The sequence below is a fragment of the Galeopterus variegatus genome, unplaced genomic scaffold (assembly GCF_000696425.1).
Source record: "Galeopterus variegatus unplaced genomic scaffold, G_variegatus-3.0.2 Scaffold2514, whole genome shotgun sequence".
NCBI classification, from domain to species: domain Eukaryota; kingdom Metazoa; phylum Chordata; class Mammalia; order Dermoptera; family Cynocephalidae; genus Galeopterus; species Galeopterus variegatus.
The window spans coordinates 63,624-85,531 of record NW_007728625.1 but is presented as its reverse complement, the minus strand read 5'-3'; the positions used below and the strand labels follow the sequence as shown (position 1 = coordinate 85,531).

Genomic DNA, 21,908 nt, shown 5'->3' with positions numbered 1-21,908 from the left:
TAGAAACAAAACAAATGTCAGTCATAAGAAGGAATGAAATACTATTACATGCTACAACATGGATGAACCTTGAAAACATTATACTAAGTGAAAACAAACACAAAAGGCCACATATTATATGATTCCATTCATATGAAATGTCCAAAATCAGCAAATCCAGAGACACAGGTACCTTAGTAGTTGGCAAAGGATATGGGGAGGGGAGCATTGAGGCTGACTGTTAATAGGTACAGGATTTCTTTTTGGGATGATGGAAATATTCTGGAATTAGTGGTGATGATTGTACAACATAGTAAATATACTAAAGTACACTGAATCATATTTTTAGATGGTGAGTTTTGCGGTGTGTAAAATATATCTCAATAAAAAATGCTATATAAAAAATAATGCTGGGTCTATGGCCATATGCATTTTATATTTTGATATATACTGCCAAACTGTCCTCCACTGAGATGGTGCAATTTATGCTCTCACAAGCTATGTATGAGGGTGCCTTTGTTCTCATTCTTGCTATTGTGGTATGTCATCAAAGGTTTAGTCTTTACCAATGTTATTGTTGAAAAATAATAACCTAATGTAGGTTACTTTTGTATATCTCTAATTATAATAAAGATCGAATCTCTTTTCATATAATTCATTGCCATCTATATTTCCTTAACTGTGGACTTCTATTCTTATCCACTGCCTATTTTTCTATTAGTGTTGGTCTTTTTCTAATTGGTATGTAGAACTCCTTTATATGTTATCTTTTTTCCTAGTTTGTTTTTCTTTCAACTTAATAATAGATTTTTACTATGAATGCCATCATTACTATCCAGTAGTGCTTGTTATAGTATTGCTCCATTTTCATTGCTTAAGCCAAGAACATAAGTCCTGTTTCACTGACATCACTGATGTGGACTATTAAGTTTCTCAGTGCCTACCATTGCACTTCTTTTATGCTATGTCAGCTTCACATATCTATTTGTGTATGTAAATGTGTTTGTATTTCTTATATCAGAATATTTTGAAGGGGAACTGAATAAGGAAGGCAGGCTTTGGATTGATTAATTGCTGCCAAATTTTGATTTTAGACAGTCATTAAAGTGAATGTAATTTATGATTTTAATTAGAAAATATGAAGAACAAAATCACTAGACTAATTGTTGGGTGGGAAGATGAATTAATGGGTGGAAAAATAGGGGAAACAAATGTGTTAAATAGAGCTGAAAACCAGGTATTGACAAAGGAACAGATACTCCCCACTCCCAACTGTTGAGTCATTCAGCAGGTTTAGTCAGTCCTTAAATAAATATTTTTAATACATTTTTTATGCCAAGCTCCGTGCTAGGTGCTGACTATCCAGTATTGAGTAAAACAGGTTTATCCCTGACCTCATGGAGTTTATAATCTAATGAAGGAGACAGGCAATAAAAAGGTTAAACATATTATAATTGAGAAAATATTATGAAGGAATTTAATGTTCCTTGCTTGTTTATAGAAAAAAACTGAGTAAATGAGAGCCACGTGGCATACTTTTGGTAGGGTAGTCAATAAAGGCCTTTCTGAGAAGGTAGAAGTTAAACTGAGACTTAAAGGTAATGAAGAGGAGCTAGCCATAGGAAAAGTAGGTTAAGGACATTCTCTGAAAGGGAAGCTTGAAATTGAGGGCCCTAAGATCACATCTTTGAGAAACAGAAAAGAGGCCATTATGGCTTCAACTCAGTAAGTCGAGGTGGAAGAGGTAAGAAGGGACCATTCAAGCCATAGTAAAGAATTTGGGTCTTGCACTGAGAAGTTATCAAGGTGTTAAACAAAGGAGTGACATTATCAGGTTTATGTTTAAAAGACTACTTTAGCTTCTGATGGAAGATGAAGAGGTAGATGGTAAGAAAAAAACTGGGAAAGCATTTAAGAAGCTGTGGCCAAAGCCTGGACCAGAGATAAGGATGGTAGCAGAGTAGATGAATACATTCTAGGCATAGTTTGTAGGTAGAATCAGCTGGATTTGGTGTATTGGATGTTGTCAGTAATGGAGAGGAAAGACTCATGGACTACTCTTAAGCATTTGTTATAAATATCTATGTGTTCTGTGTGGAATCAAACTTAGGTGGTGGGAGTTAGGGCTAAAAATAATGGTACATAAGCTTATATTTGTGTATTACTTTGAATGTACCACCACATCTAGTACCTCACTTTGGGTTCTTTAATTTTTTTTTAACTGAAACATGTTGGCAGTTGAAATATTTTCTGAATTCACTTATAATTTTCCAGAAATAGAGCCTACCCAGCGTTCAGCAGTATGGAGGGTGCTTAAAATTCTCACACATGAAAAAGCAGTCCTTCCCAGAAGTAGACATTATCTCTTAAGAATTGACAAGGTTTTGAGGGGAGTGGGGAGGGGGTTTATTTTTTAAAGAATAGGGTAGAAGTTATAAAATTTCTCTTAAGAATTGATTTTCAAGTTCTATAGTTAAAATTTTGTCTGAATGAGAGCTTAAATTATGGCCCAGCATTTTTTTTTTTTTTTTTGTGACCGGTAAGGGAATCGCAACCCTTGGCTTGGCGTAGTCCGCACCGTGCTCAGCCAGTGAGCGCACGGGCCATCCCTATATAGGATCCAAACCCGCTGCGGGAGCGCTGCTGGGCTCTCCCGAGTGCGCCACGGGGCCGGCCCTAGCCCAGCATTTTTTTAATGAAATGTGAAGAGAATTTGAAAATCTTGCCAGACTGTTATAAAATATAGTTGAATTAACAGAAATCACTTCAGACTGCTGTAATTATTGAGCATATTTACTTTCAAAACAGCAATTACACATTGCACAAGGGTATTTCAAAGAGTTTGTAGAAAGAAAGAAAAGAATCCTTCCATTAATTTTTTGAAGTGCTCATATAATTTGATGGGAAATTCAAGTCAAAATCTTAAAGCTACCACAATGCATTCAGTAATATCTAGCATAATTTTGTTATATTTTATATGAACAATATTGCCTATAATTTAATGATTTTTTTTCTACCTAGGCCTTTTCAGAAATGCATGTTTTAGCATTGATCTTCAGATGGAACAGATCTGCAAGAATCGTTATATTAGTTCCTCAGGAAAAAATAAATCGGTCTTTTTTTTTTTTTTTTTCCCAGAGGTGGCTGGATCCAAACAAACCAATAAGGAAGCAGCTAAAGAGTGAGCATACATATTTACTTGATGTTTTACAAGTATACTTTATAAAGATAAGCAGTTAATATAATCTGATTAATTAGAACTGCTTTTATTACTTTTAGGAGGATCTCCTTACAGTTTGAACTTCAGAGTCAAATTTTTTGTAAGTGACCCCAACAAGTTACAAGAAGAATATACAAGGTGGGTTTATGGAGCATATTTTTCTTGAAAATGTTGTCAAAACTCTATTATGAAATTAATTAGGCAAAAATACATACATTACAGTTGGCCCTCCATATCCATGGGTTCTGCATCCATGGATTCATTTTTTTTAAATGCATCTGTACTGAACATGTAAAGACATTTTTCTTGTCATTATTTCCTAACAGTACAACTATTTACATACCATTTACATTGTATGAGGTATTATAAGTACTCTAGAGATGATTTAAATTATATGGGAGGTTGTACATTGGTTACATGCCATTTTATATCAGACTTCAGCATCTGCTGATTTTGGTATCCGAGGGAGGTCCTGGAACCAGTTCTCCTTGGGTACCCCGTGACCATGCTGTAATTCTGAGCTTCCCAACTAGTGCACAGAATAAGTTGTAGATGTTCCATGGTAACTATTTCCTCCCCTTTTGGGTGACTGGGAGGGCTTTAGGGGATTAGAACCTCAGGGCTGCCCTGTCTGCAGTCTCCTGAGCCATATAAATATTGCATTTTTCTACTTGTGAACAGTAGTTAAGAAGCACTGCTGTAATTGAGATAATCAGATAATGCTGAAATTGTATCCAAGGGATGCTGTATAGTGCGAATTTTCCCTGGTTTATTTATTTATTTATTTATTAGTAAAACCATATTCTATGTATTTATTTCATTGAGAAGAACATAGCATTTATTATCATGTGCAGAAATAACAGTCAATAGGTACCTTTTTTCCCCTTCATATTTTTAATCTTTGGTTCTAAAGAAAGTATAATGGACTTTATAAAGGATGTTGCAGGGGGTACATTAGCATGTTCAGGCCTTTATGCCCACTTTACTGCCCATTTTAAGTCTGAGTTTGTTACTGTCTAATTTTGTTGTCACTTCTGCTTGAAAAAGTGTACACAAGAATGATCCAGATGAACATTTTGTTAATATTCTTGAATGTTAGGTGAAATGTTTAAGGTAGAAATAAAGAGAAAAAAACTGACAGCGTGGTAACTGTCATTATTTAACAATCAAAAAGATAACCCTGTGTGTTGCTTGAAAGATAGAATTATCAATTAGTTAAAAAAAAAAAGAAGAAAAAATTAGCATATTATATCTTGTGTAAAATTCTCTCATAGTATAGGTTGGCAGCTGTATTCAGAATTACTCCAAAAGATAGGTGCCAAATAAAAAGTCCATACCTAAAGCTACCTATAGACAGGATGTTAGACTTCAATTTATTGGTTATCATTTAGAATATTATGTTGAAATGGAGAAACAAAAGAATAAATTAAAGATATTTAGTTAGCTGCAGCTGCAGTGTTTGTAAAAATAGCATTTTTAATAGTAGACCAAGTCAGAAAAATTAGATTGATATTCTTGAGAGTCCTTTTCTGTGTGTTTGTTGGGGTGGGGGGTGGGGGGGCTGAATATTACTGGTTTTAGAATGGGAAATTATAATATATATTTATAATATACACCCTGGATTAGGCAGTCCTAATGTTTGCAATTAATAATAGAACCCAAACTAATTTATCTTGAAAAGCAAAGTGGTGTTATATGAATACCCTTTAGTTTAATATTGTAACCCTTAATCGGTCAGGTGTTTTGTTGAATAATTAAAATAACAAGATTTTTTATCTTAAATTATCAGTCTAATAAAACTTCCCCTAATTTTGCGTGAACTGCAAGGAAATTGCTCTGAACTAATGAAAATTATGAATTATAAAGCAATTTAAATGCATTTAATATTTCCTGGTACATGTGATAACTTGAAATCAAGTAAAAAAATATTCTGTAGTATATGTTTTCTATAATCAGATTTTAAAATGTGTAAGAAATATTTGTAATTAAAATGCCAGTAATTTAAAATAGGATTTCTAGTGTGTTTAATGTTTATGAAAAACTTTGTTAACGTAAGCAATTAAAATAATATCAATTGTAGCCATTTTCATAATTTACTTCACTCGAAGCATAGTCTTTGAATTTCTGAATGGAGTTTGAATGTATCGATTCTTTTATAGCCTGTGTTGAATGCATAATCAAGGAAAAAATGTGTCACTGATAATTAAGTCAAAATAACTTCCTAAAGTAGAAGAAAGTGAAATCAAGTTTAATAGTAATGGAGGAATTAACTTGTGCTCAATCCATCAGTGTAGAAGATTATCTTTGTTTTCACCAGAAATAATGCTTTATTTCAAAAACCCTTTATACTGGAGTTTTATGGAATCTTGTAACTGATGCTGTTTGGTAAAAATGGGGTAAATAGCTAGTTTTTATTTCATTACTGTATTGTACATCAATGATTCTCTACCCTGAATACAAATTAGAATCTCTTGGAGGAGCTTTAAACCTTGGTCACACCCCTGGAATATTCCGATTTAATAGGATCTGAGTATGGCATGTACCAGCTCCCTAAATGATTCTAATAAGTAGCCATGGTTAGGAAATATTCTTTTAAAACTTTAGTGCTTGGGTAGCCTTAATAATATGGTCATGATCAGTAACAAGACATCCTCAGCCACAGCTGCTAAATTTTCAGGACTAGATTAGACTCCACAAGACAGGAAATCTGCTGTACCTCCTTACCTTGAGATTCTATTTTGAATTAGTGGAAGAAAAGAATGGAGTCAAAGAGCTTCCATCAGGTTAGACATAATTTAGTATTAGGAGGTGCTAACATCATTAGAATTAGATTTTTTCAATTCCTGAGATGCATATATCAGGCAAGTGATATTGCATCCACTTTACAAATGTAGAAACTAAGGCTCAGCCATATTTTAAGTAATTTGCCCAAAATCATAGGCTAGTTCAGTTTAGGACTTGAATTCTGGTTTCTTGGTTAAATGAGTATGTAAGTAAAATTGGGCAAGTATTGGTATTATTTGTGTAGGATTTATATTATGTCAAATATATACATGACCTTTAAATCCAAACTGTAATAAGATTCTTTCCCACCAGGAACCTTTAACTTCTAATTTTGAAAACAAGTAGGCCTAATTAAAATACACTATCTTGGATTAAGTAGGTAATATTTATAATATTATGCATTAAGCCTCACTGGGAGTTTATATATTTCATTATCAGCACCAAACACACACACACACACACACCCTTTTTTTTTTCTTTAAAAAAAAAAAAAGATGACTGGTAAGGGAATCTTAACCCTTGACTTGGTGTTGTCAGCACCATGCTCTCCCAAGTGAGCCACGGGCCGGCCTCTATATACTTCATTAATATATGAAGCCAGGACATTTGAATCAGGTTTTGGAGGTTTGGGGAGGGTTTTGGTGGGTATTTTGTTTGGTTTTTTTTTTTTTTTGGTTTTGTTGAGTTTGGTTTTTTGTTTGTTTTTTTATAGTGAATATCTGATTCTCTGAAAACCTTAGTTACATTCATTGGTAATTTGAATATTGTCATGGAGCTTTTTAATGACTTTAATCAGCCAAACTGGAATCTTAATGACTTTTGACTCCTGGAATATGTATATTTTTTTAGTTGGGTGAAATAAAAGTCTTATTTCCCGTTTAAATATTTAAAACCACAAAATTTGGTCTTCTGCCAACTTACAGCACAGGTGACTTTTCCTAAGCATTGATAAATCTGTGAGTGAAGGCTTATACTAGGAATAGAAGTACAATGCCATATTGTAAGCAACTTCAGCAGTCTTGTTAGAGAATATGTATGTTTTTGTTGGTTTTAAAGGAAATCAGGTACTTGACAGTTCTAATAATGGTAGAGCAATACTAGGGAAAGGAACTTTTTATTTTATATTTTTTTCTGATCAAAGAGACCTTTCTTAACTCAATTGGAGGTAAATAGGTGTTTTTCTACAATGAGCAGCTTCCTGCTGCCTAATACTAAAATGATCAACACATAGGCCTGTCCTTGCAGCTGGTTTCCTATCTCAACAGAAAGAATGATTTTCTTTAATTGGACTCTAGTGCATTGCTACTGTCAGCTTTCCCATGTTTCTTACCAAGTATTATACGCTTCCCAGTCCTACTTTCTGCATACGGCCCTAATCTTCTCCCCTGGTCCTGTAACTCTTAAAAATCTTGATGAGTTTTATAATGGAAGCTAGTGGAAACAGGACATTCAAAGAACAGAATTTCATATGTTAAAGAATTTTAAAGATTTGAATTTGTGAATTTATGAAAGCTTATTTTAAAAATATCTTTATATGTACAAATATATAGATTATAAAAGCAAATATTTAAATACTTTAGTTTTATTAATATAAGCATATAGTTTCTTAGACCTGAAATTATTATCATTTCAGTAAATGCTATGTCTTTTTTTTTTTTTTTAAGGTACCAGTATTTTTTGCAAATTAAACAAGACATTCTGACTGGAAGGTGGGCTATTTTAAATTTTTTGTAATGGACTTTAAAAATACTTTTCTGTGTTACTTAAGTATTTCGTGATCATTGCAAAAAATTATTGGAAACGTTTACATGTAATATAAATTTCATTCATCAGATAAGTTCATTTCTTAACAGTTGCAGTTAAGTCACATAGAAACTTCAAGCGCGAATAGTATAACATAAATTATAGCAGTTTGAAAAATATTATATTTAACCTTGGGTTATGTATTTTGTTTTGTTTTATTAGATTGCCCTGTCCTTATAGTACTGCTGCCCTTTTAGCTTCATTTGCTGTCCAGTGTAAGTATCAGCCCACTTTTAGGTCAAATAGCGTAAGATTTTGTGGTCTGTGTTGATAGCACATTGCCTTAATGTGGGAGTTCTTTAGACATGTTACTGTACAGAAAATAGTGACTGCAGAGGAAATGTTATGAAACATCCAATTAGTTAGCAGTTACTTGGAGTTTTGAAAAAAATTTGTTAGAAATTGTTTGAGCCCTGGAAGAATGTTAAGTGAATTGTTACAACTTGTTTAGAAATGTATAAATATTTTACTACAAGAAATATATAATGGAATTAATGACATTGCCAATTTGGCTATAATAATTGAAAATTTTGTTTATTAAAGTGTGAATATTTTCCTTCAATTATTAGCTGAACTTGGAGACTACAATCAGTCGGAGAACTTGCCAGGCTACCTCTCAGATTATTCTTTCATTCCTAATCAACCTCATGATTTTGAAAAAGAAATTGCAAAATTACATCAGCAACACATGTAAGGATTTATTTAGTTTTCTACTTATTTGGTAAACTTCTTAGTGGCATTCTTTCTAGAGAAATGTTTCAAATTGTTTCTAATTTGATTATTGTAATTACTTAATATAGAACAGTTACTATTTTGTAAAATAATATGACTATTGTAAAAAAATGCAGGTGATCAATATTAAAAATAATCATTGCTTATTTCATAGAATATATGAGGCTTTTTTTTGCTTCTGCTAAGAACCATAAAGCTGTAAATAGAAATGTATTTTACTGTTACATAAAGTCAGTTATTTAAGAAGGAATTTAGAATATTAATAATATATTCACAATATACAGACAACTGTACTTAGGAATTCTTTCTCAGTTTTTAAGTATATGAAAGGAGTCAATTCTGTTTGGTAATGAGCCAAGAGAAGAAAAGGAACTTTATGTAATACTAAATTAATAAAAAATATTTCTTTAAAACAAGTAGCACTTTTTTCATTCATAACAATATTCAACTTTGATTTTTCGAGTCTAATTTTCTGTGACATAATTTTTTTCAAGAAGGGATTTGTTGCTTTGAATAGAAAGTAATATTGTTTATCAGTTGAGAATTCAGTTTTGCTTTAACATGCAGTTTAGAATACTCATGGAGGAATTAAGGCAGTATTGCATATTGGCTAAGAGTCTGAACCAAAGAGCCAGACTGCCTTGTTTGAAATTCTGGTGAGACTGCTTTGCTTTATGTCTTTGCTTCTCTGTTTCCTTATATGTAAACTCAGGATAATAAAATTATCTATCTGTGGAATTACCATAAGTTTTAATGCACAAAGCTTCCAGAATTGTGCCTAGCACATGTTAGGCACTGAAGAAATATTGGCTTATTATTAAGAAAACTTACTTTCATTCGGTAAGGTAATGGACCATGTATCTAAAATAGGATGGCAAATTACAACTCACTTCCTATTTTTGTATGGCCCATGGGCTCACAGTGGTTCGTATGTTTAAAATAGTTGAAAAATTCAGAATAACATGTGGCATTTGAAATTTTATGAAATTCAGTATCCATGTAAACACTTATCAGAACACAGATACCTCACTTGTTTATATGTTGTCTGTGGGTGCTTTCAGACAATGGCAGAGTTAAGTAGTTGCCACAGAGACCATATGGTCTGAAAGCCTAAAATATTTACTGTCTAGCCCATTCCAGTAAAAAGTTTGCTGACCCCCGATCTGAAAGAGACTAATGACTGAGAATTTTAATAGACTGGCTTAATGTGGTAAGAGGACTATTTTGGTCCAAAAGTAAATCCCATTTATGATGAAAGTTCTACATGTAGAATATCTGGATGAAGGGTTTGAAGATAAAACAGCTTTTAAAAATTTACCGATAATGAAATGTCTCTTCTACAAGGAAAAAGTTTGTACATTTAACAAGGTGCTTATTTTATATTTCTATTTGTTTTAAAGAACTGATTCATCAAATCTTTAAACAAAGAAAAATATAGAATCATAAAATTTAACTGGGGAGAGTAGTAGTTAACTTAATGGAATTTTGTAGAAAAGGGAAGTATATCTGCTTTTTTGAGTCACATTTGTTATGATCATGCATTGGCAGGCTGTTGGCTACTTTTTCTAATATTATTAGTGAATGAAAGGTTGATATCTTCGCTTTTGTAATTTGCTGTTTTTGCTTTGCTGTAGTCTGATACTATCAAATAACTAAGGTTGTTCACTGCTTTTTTGAGTCACATTTGTTATGATCATGCATTGGCAGGCTGTTGGCTACTTTTTCTAGTATTATTAGTGAATGAAAGGTTGATATCTTCGCTTTTGTAATTTGCTGTTTTTGCTTTGCTGTAGTCTGATACTATCAAATAACTAAGGTTGTTCGAACTGTATATTAAATAGTAAACCTATTTTTAAATCTGCATTTAGAGCAGTGGTTTTCAAACTTGTGTTCATAAGAATCACTTGGGATACTTGTTAAATATAAACAGTTTGGACATCATCCCTTCTTCATCACACTGTATAGAACAGTATTTCTGAAACCAGTTCTTCCTCCAATCTGTCATTATATTATTTATAATATATTTTGAAAAATATAATGAAAATGAAAATAACAGAGAAATAATGGAGAAATAAAGGCATAAAAAAACAACTCATTTTTTTACTGTTAGATTCAATGGACATAAAATTACTCTTCCAGATTGCTATAAAAGTCTCTGACACTCAATTTCTGTACTTGTGAATCAACACCTGTCTGTTCACCACACTCAGAAGCACTGCTCTGTAGGTTGCCTTAGAATGTGCATGTTTCAAAAGCACCCTGTGTGATTTAAATGCAAATATTGTATGTGAACAAAGTTTTGACAAATACTGCTTTAAAGTTATATCTATAAGTGAGTGGCTTTGTTAAAGTTATAAGAATAATTAGGGACTTTTAAAACTTGCTGTATTCTTGTATTTCTGGAAAATAAGAAAATATTTCAGAAAATAATAATTTGGGTTACCGAGCACATGTCCTCGAGATAAGTTAGATGTTAGTATGCAGAACTAAGAGGAGCAGTTCTGCAAGGTGTTTTGTAAACAATTGAATGAAATTGCCCAAATTTTTCCAGATAAACAGCCTTTTTCTAATTTGACCGTATTTGTGATTGATCTAATTTTTAACCTAACGCTGTCTTTACAGAGGCTTATCTCCTGCAGAAGCAGAATTTAATTACCTAAACACAGCACGTACCTTAGAACTCTATGGAGTTGAATTCCACTATGCAAGGGTAAGTGAAGAAAACTTATTTTGATGTTATGGAGTTAGGCTCCATTTCTCAGTATCAAATTTTTTTAATACCTTGATAGTATTAGGTAACAAATGGAACAACTTGTGATTGCTGCCAACATAGTCACACTGAAAATTTTCTCTGCATATAAGCATTTTCACGATAATTTGACATTTAATACCTGATGAAAAGGATAGTTAAAGTAGATTCTTCATGTTATTTTTCTTCAAGGTAGTGTTTTATGTGATAAAAATAATTTTTACAGACCTTAAGAGATTGTATCTTTAGAATATTATTTTACAAAATAAAGGTTAAGTTATAGGGGAAGTAGTTTTTTCTATACTTTCATGGTAATCATGATTATGAAAAATGTTCTCATGTCACTGAGGCCTGTATTACTGTACTTATTTTATTTTTGTCGTTTAGTTTCATCATTATAAATTTTTATATGTAAAATACAAAATGAAGCATATTAATATATATTTTACTTTTATCTCCCCCCATCCCTTTATTAAAATGAAATTTATAATCACTGGCTTTTCCTGTATAATACTCTATAACTTCTTTTTCCTTGTGTCAAACTTTGCTGCCTTCAGAAGACTGTTACCCTCCTGCCATAAGCATATGAGGATACTTCAAAAAGTTCATGGAATGATCCATATTATCTTTTAATTCTGTTTTTTCACAAACTTTTTGAAGTACCCTCCTATTTGTGTGCCTCTTCACCTATATTTCTTCTCATGATTTCTTTATAAAGAGGTTATATTCTTTAGAAGTATATGGACTACAGCTGTTCTCCATAACCAGTGAAAAGTGGAGTTACAGATAATCATTGAGTTGGAGATAGGGTTTATATTCTCTTGGGACAGATTGTTGAGCCTAATCAGGATATAGGTCTGAAAGGGATTTAAGAGCGAGGGGCCGGCCCGGTGGCGCACTGCTACAGTGCGCCGCTTGGGAGCACGGCGGCGCTCCCGCCGAGGGTTCGGATCCCACATACAGACCGGTTCCCGCTCACTGGCTGAGCGAGGTGCGGGCGCGACACCGAGGGTTGCGATCCCGTTGCCGGTCCCGGTCCGGTACGGGCGCGACACTGAGGGTTGCGATCCGTTGCCGGACACGAAAAAAGACAAAAAGGAAAAAAAAAAATAAGAGCGAAGATTTTTCTTATCTAATTGTTTTGAACTTATTTTAATACACAGACACACAATGATAAACAGACAGTTGTTTAGGTACTCAAAATTCTATTACTTTTAATGGTTTTATCCCTTAGGGCCTCATCTGACCATGTTCTAGGAAAGGAGCTTTAATGCTTGTTTCACAAAGCTATGTCAATCTTTTTGAAAAACTAATGACTTGCTTTTCTCAAGTGTTCATATCTTGTAATTCTGAGTGTTTGTGGCTTGGAAATGTTTGTCTGATTTCATTTTAAATGTATGGGTAAGTCTCTCTTGAACTTTTTGCTTTCTTTAAAATATGTCCTTTTATTCTACTTTCCTATTTTGAGCCTATTACTTTTGAACACGATTCTTCCAAATGTAACATAGTGGTCAGTATTTGTGCATAGATTTTGGTTTTTATTATAATAAAGTTTAAAACTGATGGGACTTTAAATATGTGAATTAAACTATGGTTAAAAATAAAAAGACCACCAAAATCAGTCATTTTAGTTTTTAGCAATTTTCAGTTATATCTGAAGGAATTGCTGTCAATGAAATACAAAGAGTATTAGATTTTCTTTTTTTATTTAAATGGCAAGTGTAGATCTCATACATAATTAACCATATTGTTATTTGTTGATTTAAGGTAGTTTTTTTGTTTGTTTAAATTATTAGATTATAAAACTATTTTTCAGAAAGCCCTAAATGTAGAGTACCAGATTAAAGGAATTTAAATTTTAAATAAGTTTTAAATGGTCAAAGCTATTTAGAAACATATTTTGTAAAAAAAAACCTAAATGTAGAGTACCAGATTAAAGGAATTTAAATTTTAAATAAGTTTTAAATGGTCAAAGTTATTTAGAAACATATTTTGTAAAAAAAAAAAGACCAAGAAAGGATGTTTTTCTTTTATGTGGATACTGAGAAGAGAATGTGCAAATGTGCAGTGAACATGAAGGGAAATTTTGTAGCATAAAGAACAAAAAGACAAAAGGTAGATGAGGAAGGATACAAAAAGAAAACTTAAGTTTTAATTGAATATCAAAAGCAAAAGTGTATCTGAATAATATTTTATTTTGAAAAACAAGGTATGATATTTTATCTCTTCCCTCAGAGTATAGGTTGATACAAATAAGTGTTAAAGCATTCATTGTGGTGGATCTCTTATGTGCCTTGCACACCATTGGCACCAAGGATTACTTAATGAACAAAACATTAATTACCCTGCCCTCATGGAGCTCACAGGATAGTGGGGAAGAAAGAAATGGGACATATATCAACGATTAAATATGTGAGGATATGAAGGGAAAAGTACAGAATGCTATGGGATCATATGGCAGGAACTTCTAGGAACAGAAGGTAGGGTAGGAAAGGCTTCTTAGAAGAAGTGATATATTACCAAAGCCAGAAGAATGAACAAGAATTAGCCAAGAGAATGATTTTTACCGTAGAGCTGTCAGCATGAATGAAAACCTGAAATTAAGAACGTGGCATGTTTGAAAAAATGAAAACATTTAGTATGGCTAAAAGATTATACAATAAGGGAATAGGGTATTGTAGAAAGGTAAAAATGAGTGGCAACTTCAAGATAAAAAAGAAAGGAAAAAAATTTTTCATAGGGTGGGAGCAGAGGAATATGGTTTTCAGTTCTGTGAGTTTTAACACAGGTGTGGATTCATGTAACCACTACCACAGTCAGAAAACAGAGCAATGTCATCGCCTGAAAAAACCCATGCTTACGCTGCGTCTTGGTAGTCAAACATTCCCCTCACCTCTAATTCCTGGCAACCATCAATCTATTCTCTGATGCTGTGGTTTTCTGTTTTCCAAAATGTCTTATAAATGGAATTCTATAGAACGTAACCTTTTCAGATGGGCTTCTTTCACTTACAACAATACATTGGAGATTTATCCAAGTTATTGTTTTTTTCAGTAGTTCATTTCTTTTTATTGCTAAGTAGTTTTCCATTGTGTGGATGTACCGTGGTTTGCTTATCCACTTATCCTTTGAAGGACATCTGAGTTTTTTCCAGTTTTGTAGTGGTGGTTTGTTGCTGTTTAATTAATAACGCTACTACAAACATTCATGCACAGGTTTTTGTGTGAATTGAAGTTTTTATTCCCTAGGGTAAATCCCCCAGAATAAGATTGCTGGGTCATATGGTAAGTGTATGTTTAACTTTATGCAAAACTGCTAGACTTTGTTGTACCACTGATGTTGGCAAGCTCCAATTGTTCCACATTCTTTCCAGCACGTTATTGTCACTTTTGTTTCTTTTTAAGCTTTTTTAATAGGTGTGTTTTATTTTGTCATAGCATTTCCCTAATGACTGGTATTGTTGAGCGTTATATCTTCTTTGATTATTCTCTGTTTTGCCTATTTTTAATTTGGTTGTTCCTTTACTCATTGTTGAGTTTTGAGAGCTCTTTATGTATTATAGACACAAGTTTTTTGTTGGATATGTGATTTGCAAATATTTTATCCCAGTCTTTAGTGTTCCCTTTTATTCTATTAACAATGTCTTTCAAAAAGCAAAAGAAAGTGGTAGATTCTAATATCTCTTATTTAATCACAGATAGAACAGGTAGTCAGAAAATCAGCAAGATATAGAAGATTTTAACAATGTGAGGGTACCCCAGAAAGTTTGTGGAAAAGTGGAATTGAAAGATAATGCAAATCTTTTCATGAACTTTTTGAAGTACCCTTGTACAGTCAACAAGTTTGACTTAGTTGATCTATGTAGAATACTAAAAGTATACCTAACAACTTCAGATTACACATTCTTTTCAAACACACAGAATATAATTCTTTTTTTTTTTTTTTTTTTTTTTTTGGTGGCTGGCCAATATGGGGATCCAAACCCTTGACCTGGGTGTCATAACATTGTGCTCTAACCAACTGAGCTAAAACAGAATATAATTTCTGACCACAGTGCAGTTAAACTAAAAATAATAACAAAAAGATAACTTTACAAATCCTCTAAATATTTAGACATTAAGAAATATATTTCTAAATAAACTATGGGTCAAATATTTCATTGTTTCTAACCAACACTCTCTTTACTTTGTTCTGAGAACACTCACCAAGAAAGAATGACAATTAGTTACATCTAAGTTTGTCATTAAAATCGATTAAAATAATGTTTGTCAAAGTAATCTGAAAGATATAAAATATTTTGAAGTTATTAAGTTAATACCGAGGAACATTATGGGAGCTACATTTAATTTTTTGTAAAGAATTTCTGATCTCTTAAAAGGGAAAAGGCATTATCTCAGGAGTAATTGCTGGCCTGATTAAAGTATCTTATTTGTTAAATGAATGGTTTGATGGCTCACCATCTTCTTTACTAGAGTAACTCTCATCTTTACTAGAAAATAAGTCAGTCAGTAACTATTTATTATATTGCAAAAATAGAATACAAGAAAATAATGGACCTATGAGAGATTCTGTGGATCCTCAAATTTGTTCTCTCTTATATAAGAAGGTTTGTATAATATTAACTGTGTTTGCCTATGAAACTTTGTTTCCTAGTTATCTAAATGTAAATGTAATCACAAAATGCTTGGCTTTAAATTTTTAGGTAGGTATGTAATGTTCTAAATTAACCCTAAAACCATTCTAACAAGTTTTAGGCTTAATTGTTAATATCTTATTTCCATAGGTATTTGTAATAGTGATGAAGATAATTCTACTGAAAGATAACTTTTGCCCTTCAAAGTTTCAAGAAAAGGAAAGCTTAATGATGCTATTTCAATTATTCATTCATTCAATGAATATTTATTGAGCACCTACTGTGTTCCAAGTCCCATTTATAGACATCGTGGATACAGCAGTGAGTAAAGTAGATAAAATCCAACACACTTGAAGCTTATATTCTGGTGGGCAAGATCAGACTATAAACAAGCAATTTTGAGTATATCAGAATACATAGTGTGTGATTCCATGAAAGTAAAGTCCAGTAATAGGCAAAATACCAATTTACGTGGATATAAGTCAGAATAGTCACTGAGGAGTGTTACTAGCTGGGAGGCTCATGAGGGAGCCTTCTGAGTTTTTGAAAATGTCGTGGTTATATAGAAGTTTATATAAGTATGTGTATGCATGTGTGTAAAATTTTGAGTTGGACATTTAAGATTTGTGCTTTTTACAATGTGCATATTGTACTCCAATCTTTTAAAAGATAGATAGGTAATATGGCAGATACTGATAGATGCTATGGAGAAAAATTAAGCTGAGAAAGAGAACTGAGACAACCAACACTGGGATGTAAGGGAAGGCCTCACTGAGAAGGTAAACAGACCTGAAGGAGCCATGTAAACATCTGGGGGCATGCTCATTCTAAGCAGAAGACAGCAATGAAAGGCCATGAAATAGTGCATGTAGCAGTTCAAGTAACAGGAAAGAGACCACCATAGCTCGTGTAGTGTGAACAAGGAAAGGAGAGTATCAGGAGATGAGGTCAAAGCAGACCAGGGCCAAGACATTTTAAGAACTTTGGCTGTTTGTTCTAAGCAAGGCCATTAGAGGGTTTAGAGGAGATAAAAAACACATCGTGATTTAAATCTTTAAAAAATAACAATAGCTACTGTTTTGAGAGTAGACCATAAGACACTAAGGGAAGAGACCCATTAAGAGACTGTGTCAGTGATCTTACCCAGGTGAGAGATAATAGTGATTGTAGCAGTGGAGTGGTGAAAAGTAATAGATTCTGAATATACTATTTTGAATGTGGAAGTGACTGCTTTCACATATGTACTGGCTGTGGGGTGTGAGAGGAAAAGGATTCAGGAATGATTACAAAGTTTTGGGCCTGAATTTTCACTAAGTTGGAGAAGACCAGACAGAAGCAGGTTAGGAGGGTGGGTTAAGAATTAGTCTTGGGACATGTAAAATTTGAGAAGACTTACAAATACAAATGAGGAGGGTGGGCAATTCGGTATATGGACCTGGAGTTTAGAGGAAAGGTCTGGACTAGAGATCACATTTGGGGATTGTCATCTTATAGATAATATTTAAAACCATCAGATGAGAGCATTGAGAGAGCAAATCTAGTAGATATTGAACAAAAGAGGCCCTCAAAGCTGGAAGAGTTCAAAGTTTAGAAGTTGGAGAGATGAGGCAGAACTACAAAGGAAGACCAAGAAGGAACAGTCATTTAGATAGAAAGAAATCGAGAGCATTGAGAGAGCAAATCTAGTAGATATTGAACAAAAGAGGCCCTCAAAGCTGGAAGACTTCAAAGTTTAGAAGTTGGAGAGATGAGGCAGAACTACAAAGGAAGACCAAGAAGGAACAGTCATTTAGATAGAAAGAAATCCTTTCTCTGATAGAAAGACACAAATGTGTGTGCCTTTGAAGCCAAGTGAATCACAAGTGGTCTACTACATCAGATAATGCTTATAGTTCAAGTAAAATGAGGACAGAGAACTGAATTAGGAAAGTAGAAGTCCCCTATGATTTAAGAGCAGTTTTGAAGGTGTAGTGATGACCAGAGGCTAATTAGAGAGTATTCAAAAAAGACAGCAAGGACAATAATTTTGAAGGGTTTTGCTGTACAGGACACAATAATAACAGAAAACACCTGTATAGCATTTACTAAGTGCTGGATACCCTTCCTAGGGCTTTATTACAGCCCTGGGAGATAGGAGTATTATTGTTTCCACTTTACAGATGATGAAAATGACATAGCAAAGTTAAAAATCTTGCCCATATGATACCTATTTCTGTATTTAACAACCAGTTTATAGCTCCTTTCCAAATCCTCATTTTTAACCTGAAGACTTTTTGACAGATTGACTAGAATAATCAAATAATTTAAAATATAATCTCTTGGAACAGAGAAAAGAATCTCTTCTGTCAGAATGACTTCATAAATGTAACCCTAGAGTATTCAAATCACACAATGATTTTCCATAATTCTGCTGTGTGCTTTCACTCATCATGACCTATGTAGGTATAGCATTATTTTATTTTTTATCTAGCATCTTTATGAAAGCATCATTACTTGTTTCATTTTCACTGAATAATTTGTTTGTTTTCGTAGGTCTATGTAAGGCACACATTTTTTTTCTTTTCTTTTTTTTTTTTTTAGCAGCTAGCCAGTACAGGGATTAAACCCTGGACCTTGGTGTTATCAGCACCATGCTCTTACCAACTGAACTAACTGAACAGCCCCCACAAACATTTTTTTTTTAGTAGTTAGTGAATGTATAAGCCTAATGCCTTTATGCCTAACTACATTAAAAATATACAGATATGAAAAATTTAAACTAATGATACATGGGAAAAGAAAATAAAGCTAAAAGGTAAAAGAGAAAATAATTTCAACATATACTACAGGGCTGGCTGATTAGCTCAATTGGTTAGAGTGTAGTGTTATAACACCAGTGTCAAGGGTTCAGTTCTCTGTAGCAGCCAGCCGCAAAAAAAAAACATACATTATAGAAAAATTTTTTAAATTCTTATTTTCTGAAGACTTCCCACAAAGAAATAATTGTTTAAATCTTGAAATTAGAAATATAGGAAAATGGATGTAATAAACATTTCACAAGAGAATATTATGTAATTGTTTTTTGTCCCTAATAATCTAAAATATAACAGTGAACAATGAGATACCAATTTTTTCAGATTAGCAAAAATTCAAAAGATTAAAAATATCCATTATTGGTCAGAGTGTGAGAAACTGGACACTGATACATTATTGAAATATAAATTGGCATAACCCTTTTGGAGGGCAAATATTAATAGAAATATAATCTTTGATCACTTTTTATCTCATTTGTGAAACTTTATCCTTCAAAATATTTTAGAGGTATTAAAGTTTTTGTATAAACAAAGATATAAAAGAATGTACACCAAAGTGTTAATAAGTGGTTATCTCTGGGAGTGATGGAAAGAGAGGTGGGGAAAGTGAAGAGTGATCTTTGACTTCTTACATGATATTTGTGTATTGTTTTGAAATTATTTTATAATTACAAATAATTAAGAAAATTATTTTAGGGCCGGCCCGGTGGCGCACTGGAGAGTGCACCGCTTGGGAGTGCAGCGGCGCTCCCGCCGAGGGTTCGGATCCCATGTGGAGACCGGTTCCCGCTCACTGGCTGAGCGCGGTGCGGGCGCAACACCGAGGGTTGCGAGCCCATTGCCGGTCCCTGGTACGCGCGTGACACCGAGGGTTGCGATCCCATTACCGGTCAGTAAAAAAAATGACAAAAAGGAAAAAAAAAAAAGAAAATTATTTTAACAGCTATCCTATACCACTTAAAATTAATGTTGTTCCTATCCCCAGTACCATAAAATTTAGTGTGTTCAAGTTTATGCTACTCTTATCATGTGACAGTAGAGCAGTCAGGATATTTAAGTAGCCTTAGGTAATTAATTTGTGTATAAAGTAGTATTCTCCAGTGGAAAGAAAGGGATGGGGTCTGTACCTCATAGGGGAAAGTGAAATAAACAATTAGGTATGGGTAGAAAATATTAGAACATCTGTTCATGTTCATCCTAAATCTCATCCTTTTTATATTGCTATTTTTAAACCTGCTATTGTGAAATAAAACACAGATATAGGTATGTATCTCTTAGTGAATTATTGTAAGGTGAACATCCCTTGTAACTACTACCCAGGGCAAGCAGTAGAATTTTGCTAGCTACTCCAGATGCTCTCTCCTAGCAACAGAGCTTTCCTACATAGCTGAGGTTTTTTTATGGTTTTTATCACCTAAGTGTGCCTTCTTTCATACAATACCTTGGTCTTGCTGTTCTGTTGTTTTTTTGTTTCTTACCTAGATATTTTAAATCCCTTTAATCTACAGGTTATCCCCACTTTCTTTATTCTTCCTTAAAATTTACCTGTTAAAGAACTGGGCCATTTCGCCTGTAGTTTCTTATAGTCTGGATTTTGCTTATCACATATTCATGATGCAATTAACATGTTCTGCTGCTTTGTATTTCCTGCAGATTGGCAGCTCTCCAAGAAAGTCTCAGAAGAGAGCAGCCCTGACTTGAAGTTCAGAGGGTTTTTTAAAAGGCACATTTTTACATTAGTCACACAGTTAAAATTATCAAATAGTCACACATTTGTAGTTATCATATAGTCACTCACATACACACATACCCTCCTCATGTGAGGAGGGGATTTGGGGAGGCCTAGCTCAAGCTGATAACAGAAGCTGAAACAAGCCAGTTAATCGCTCAGGGGCAGCTTGGGTGGGGAACAGCAAACAAAATTCAAACTTCTCTACATCAGGCTAATATATAGCTTTTAACTTCTATTAAGGGGGCTAAAGAGCTGAGGGGGATTTTTAAACAATAACATTTTTTAAGCAATTCAAACACAATTTAAACTTAATCTACCTTGTCATACAGCAAGCAGTTTCACAGAAGTGAATTGCATATGTTATGAAAGTGGGGGTCACCCTATCTCATTTCCAGTTCCTCTTTAGGAAGGAATCAAATCATTGATTCTTCAGTACTTAATTTATTATACCTGGTATGTAGGACAAGGAGCTTAATTGACTATACCCATTCTCAGATGTAACTAATGAGGCAGGAAACCAGGCAAGGTCCAATAGTGACTAGGAGGAGGAAGAGGACTAGAGGGCCTGAAACTGCTGTTATTAAAGTCGTTAACCAAGGAGACCAAGAGAAGAAGCTTTTATACCCATTTTTGTTGTTATTATATGACTTTTTTAAATGTATTTTTTGACTAAGGCAAGGCTGTTCCTAATGACACCTGAATGGTTGGTATAGAAACAACAAGCTTCGCTGAGGGCTACACATAATCCCCCTTCTTTAAGGAAGAGCAAGTCTAGACCTCACCTGTTTTGTAGTACCACCTTGGCTAAAGAGTTTAGGGATTTTTTTAGTTTATTGACAGATTTTTTTAAATTTCCCTAGGTTTATGTTTATTTGGTGGCTAAGTTTTTGAAGATTTTGTTTTCCCGTGTTAGTAGCCCTTAACTCCCAAGTATAATTTCTAGGCTGATGTGGGTTCCCCAATACAGGCATTACATAGTGAAAGACAATTAATACAATCAAGGGGGCAAGCTAAAGAGTCTTATCTTTAGTGGGTCTTCTGGTGAGTGCTGGACTGTCCATTTTTCCTGGAGTCATTCTGGGTCTGATGAGTCCGGTTTGGAGGCCCATTTGAGTTGGGTGTGATGTATCCAATAGCTCTTTCCTGCAATCTAGATGAGGTTGCCTGGCTGGTGCGAATGTGGCGTCAGGTTTTTCGTCAGCAGATGGGCTTCTCAAACCAGATGATGAATTTGGCCCAGCACCTGTTGAAGGGCTTGGAGAGACTGACGTAAGTGTGATTAGTGATTTCAGCAAGTTTTTGATCCCTGAGATGTGGTACCAAAGGGGGGGTGGGCCTTCCAAACATTATTTCATAGGGCCGGCCCGGTGGCGCACTGCTACAGTGCACCACTTGGGAAGTGCGGCGGTGCTCCCGCCGAGGGTTCGGATCCCACATGCAGACCGGTTCCCGCTCACTGGCTGAGCGAGGTGCGGGAGCAACAC

General features: G+C 33.9%; 1 protein-coding gene across 1 annotated transcript in view; it reads left to right on the top strand.

Moving 5' to 3' along the window:
• Nucleotides 1–21,908, top strand: part of LOC103598134 (tyrosine-protein phosphatase non-receptor type 4-like) — a gene marked incomplete at its 3' end in the record, with an annotated part of 184,924 nt that overhangs the window by 100,040 nt on the left and 62,976 nt on the right. The window contains exons 4-9 of the mRNA XM_008582076.1: nt 3,118–3,160; nt 3,259–3,337; nt 7,648–7,692; nt 7,949–8,001; nt 8,356–8,476; nt 11,141–11,228. Of these exons, the coding sequence (XP_008580298.1) occupies nt 3,118–3,160; nt 3,259–3,337; nt 7,648–7,692; nt 7,949–8,001; nt 8,356–8,476; nt 11,141–11,228 (429 nt within the window). The remainder of the gene's footprint in view (nt 1–3,117; nt 3,161–3,258; nt 3,338–7,647; nt 7,693–7,948; nt 8,002–8,355; nt 8,477–11,140; nt 11,229–21,908) is intronic.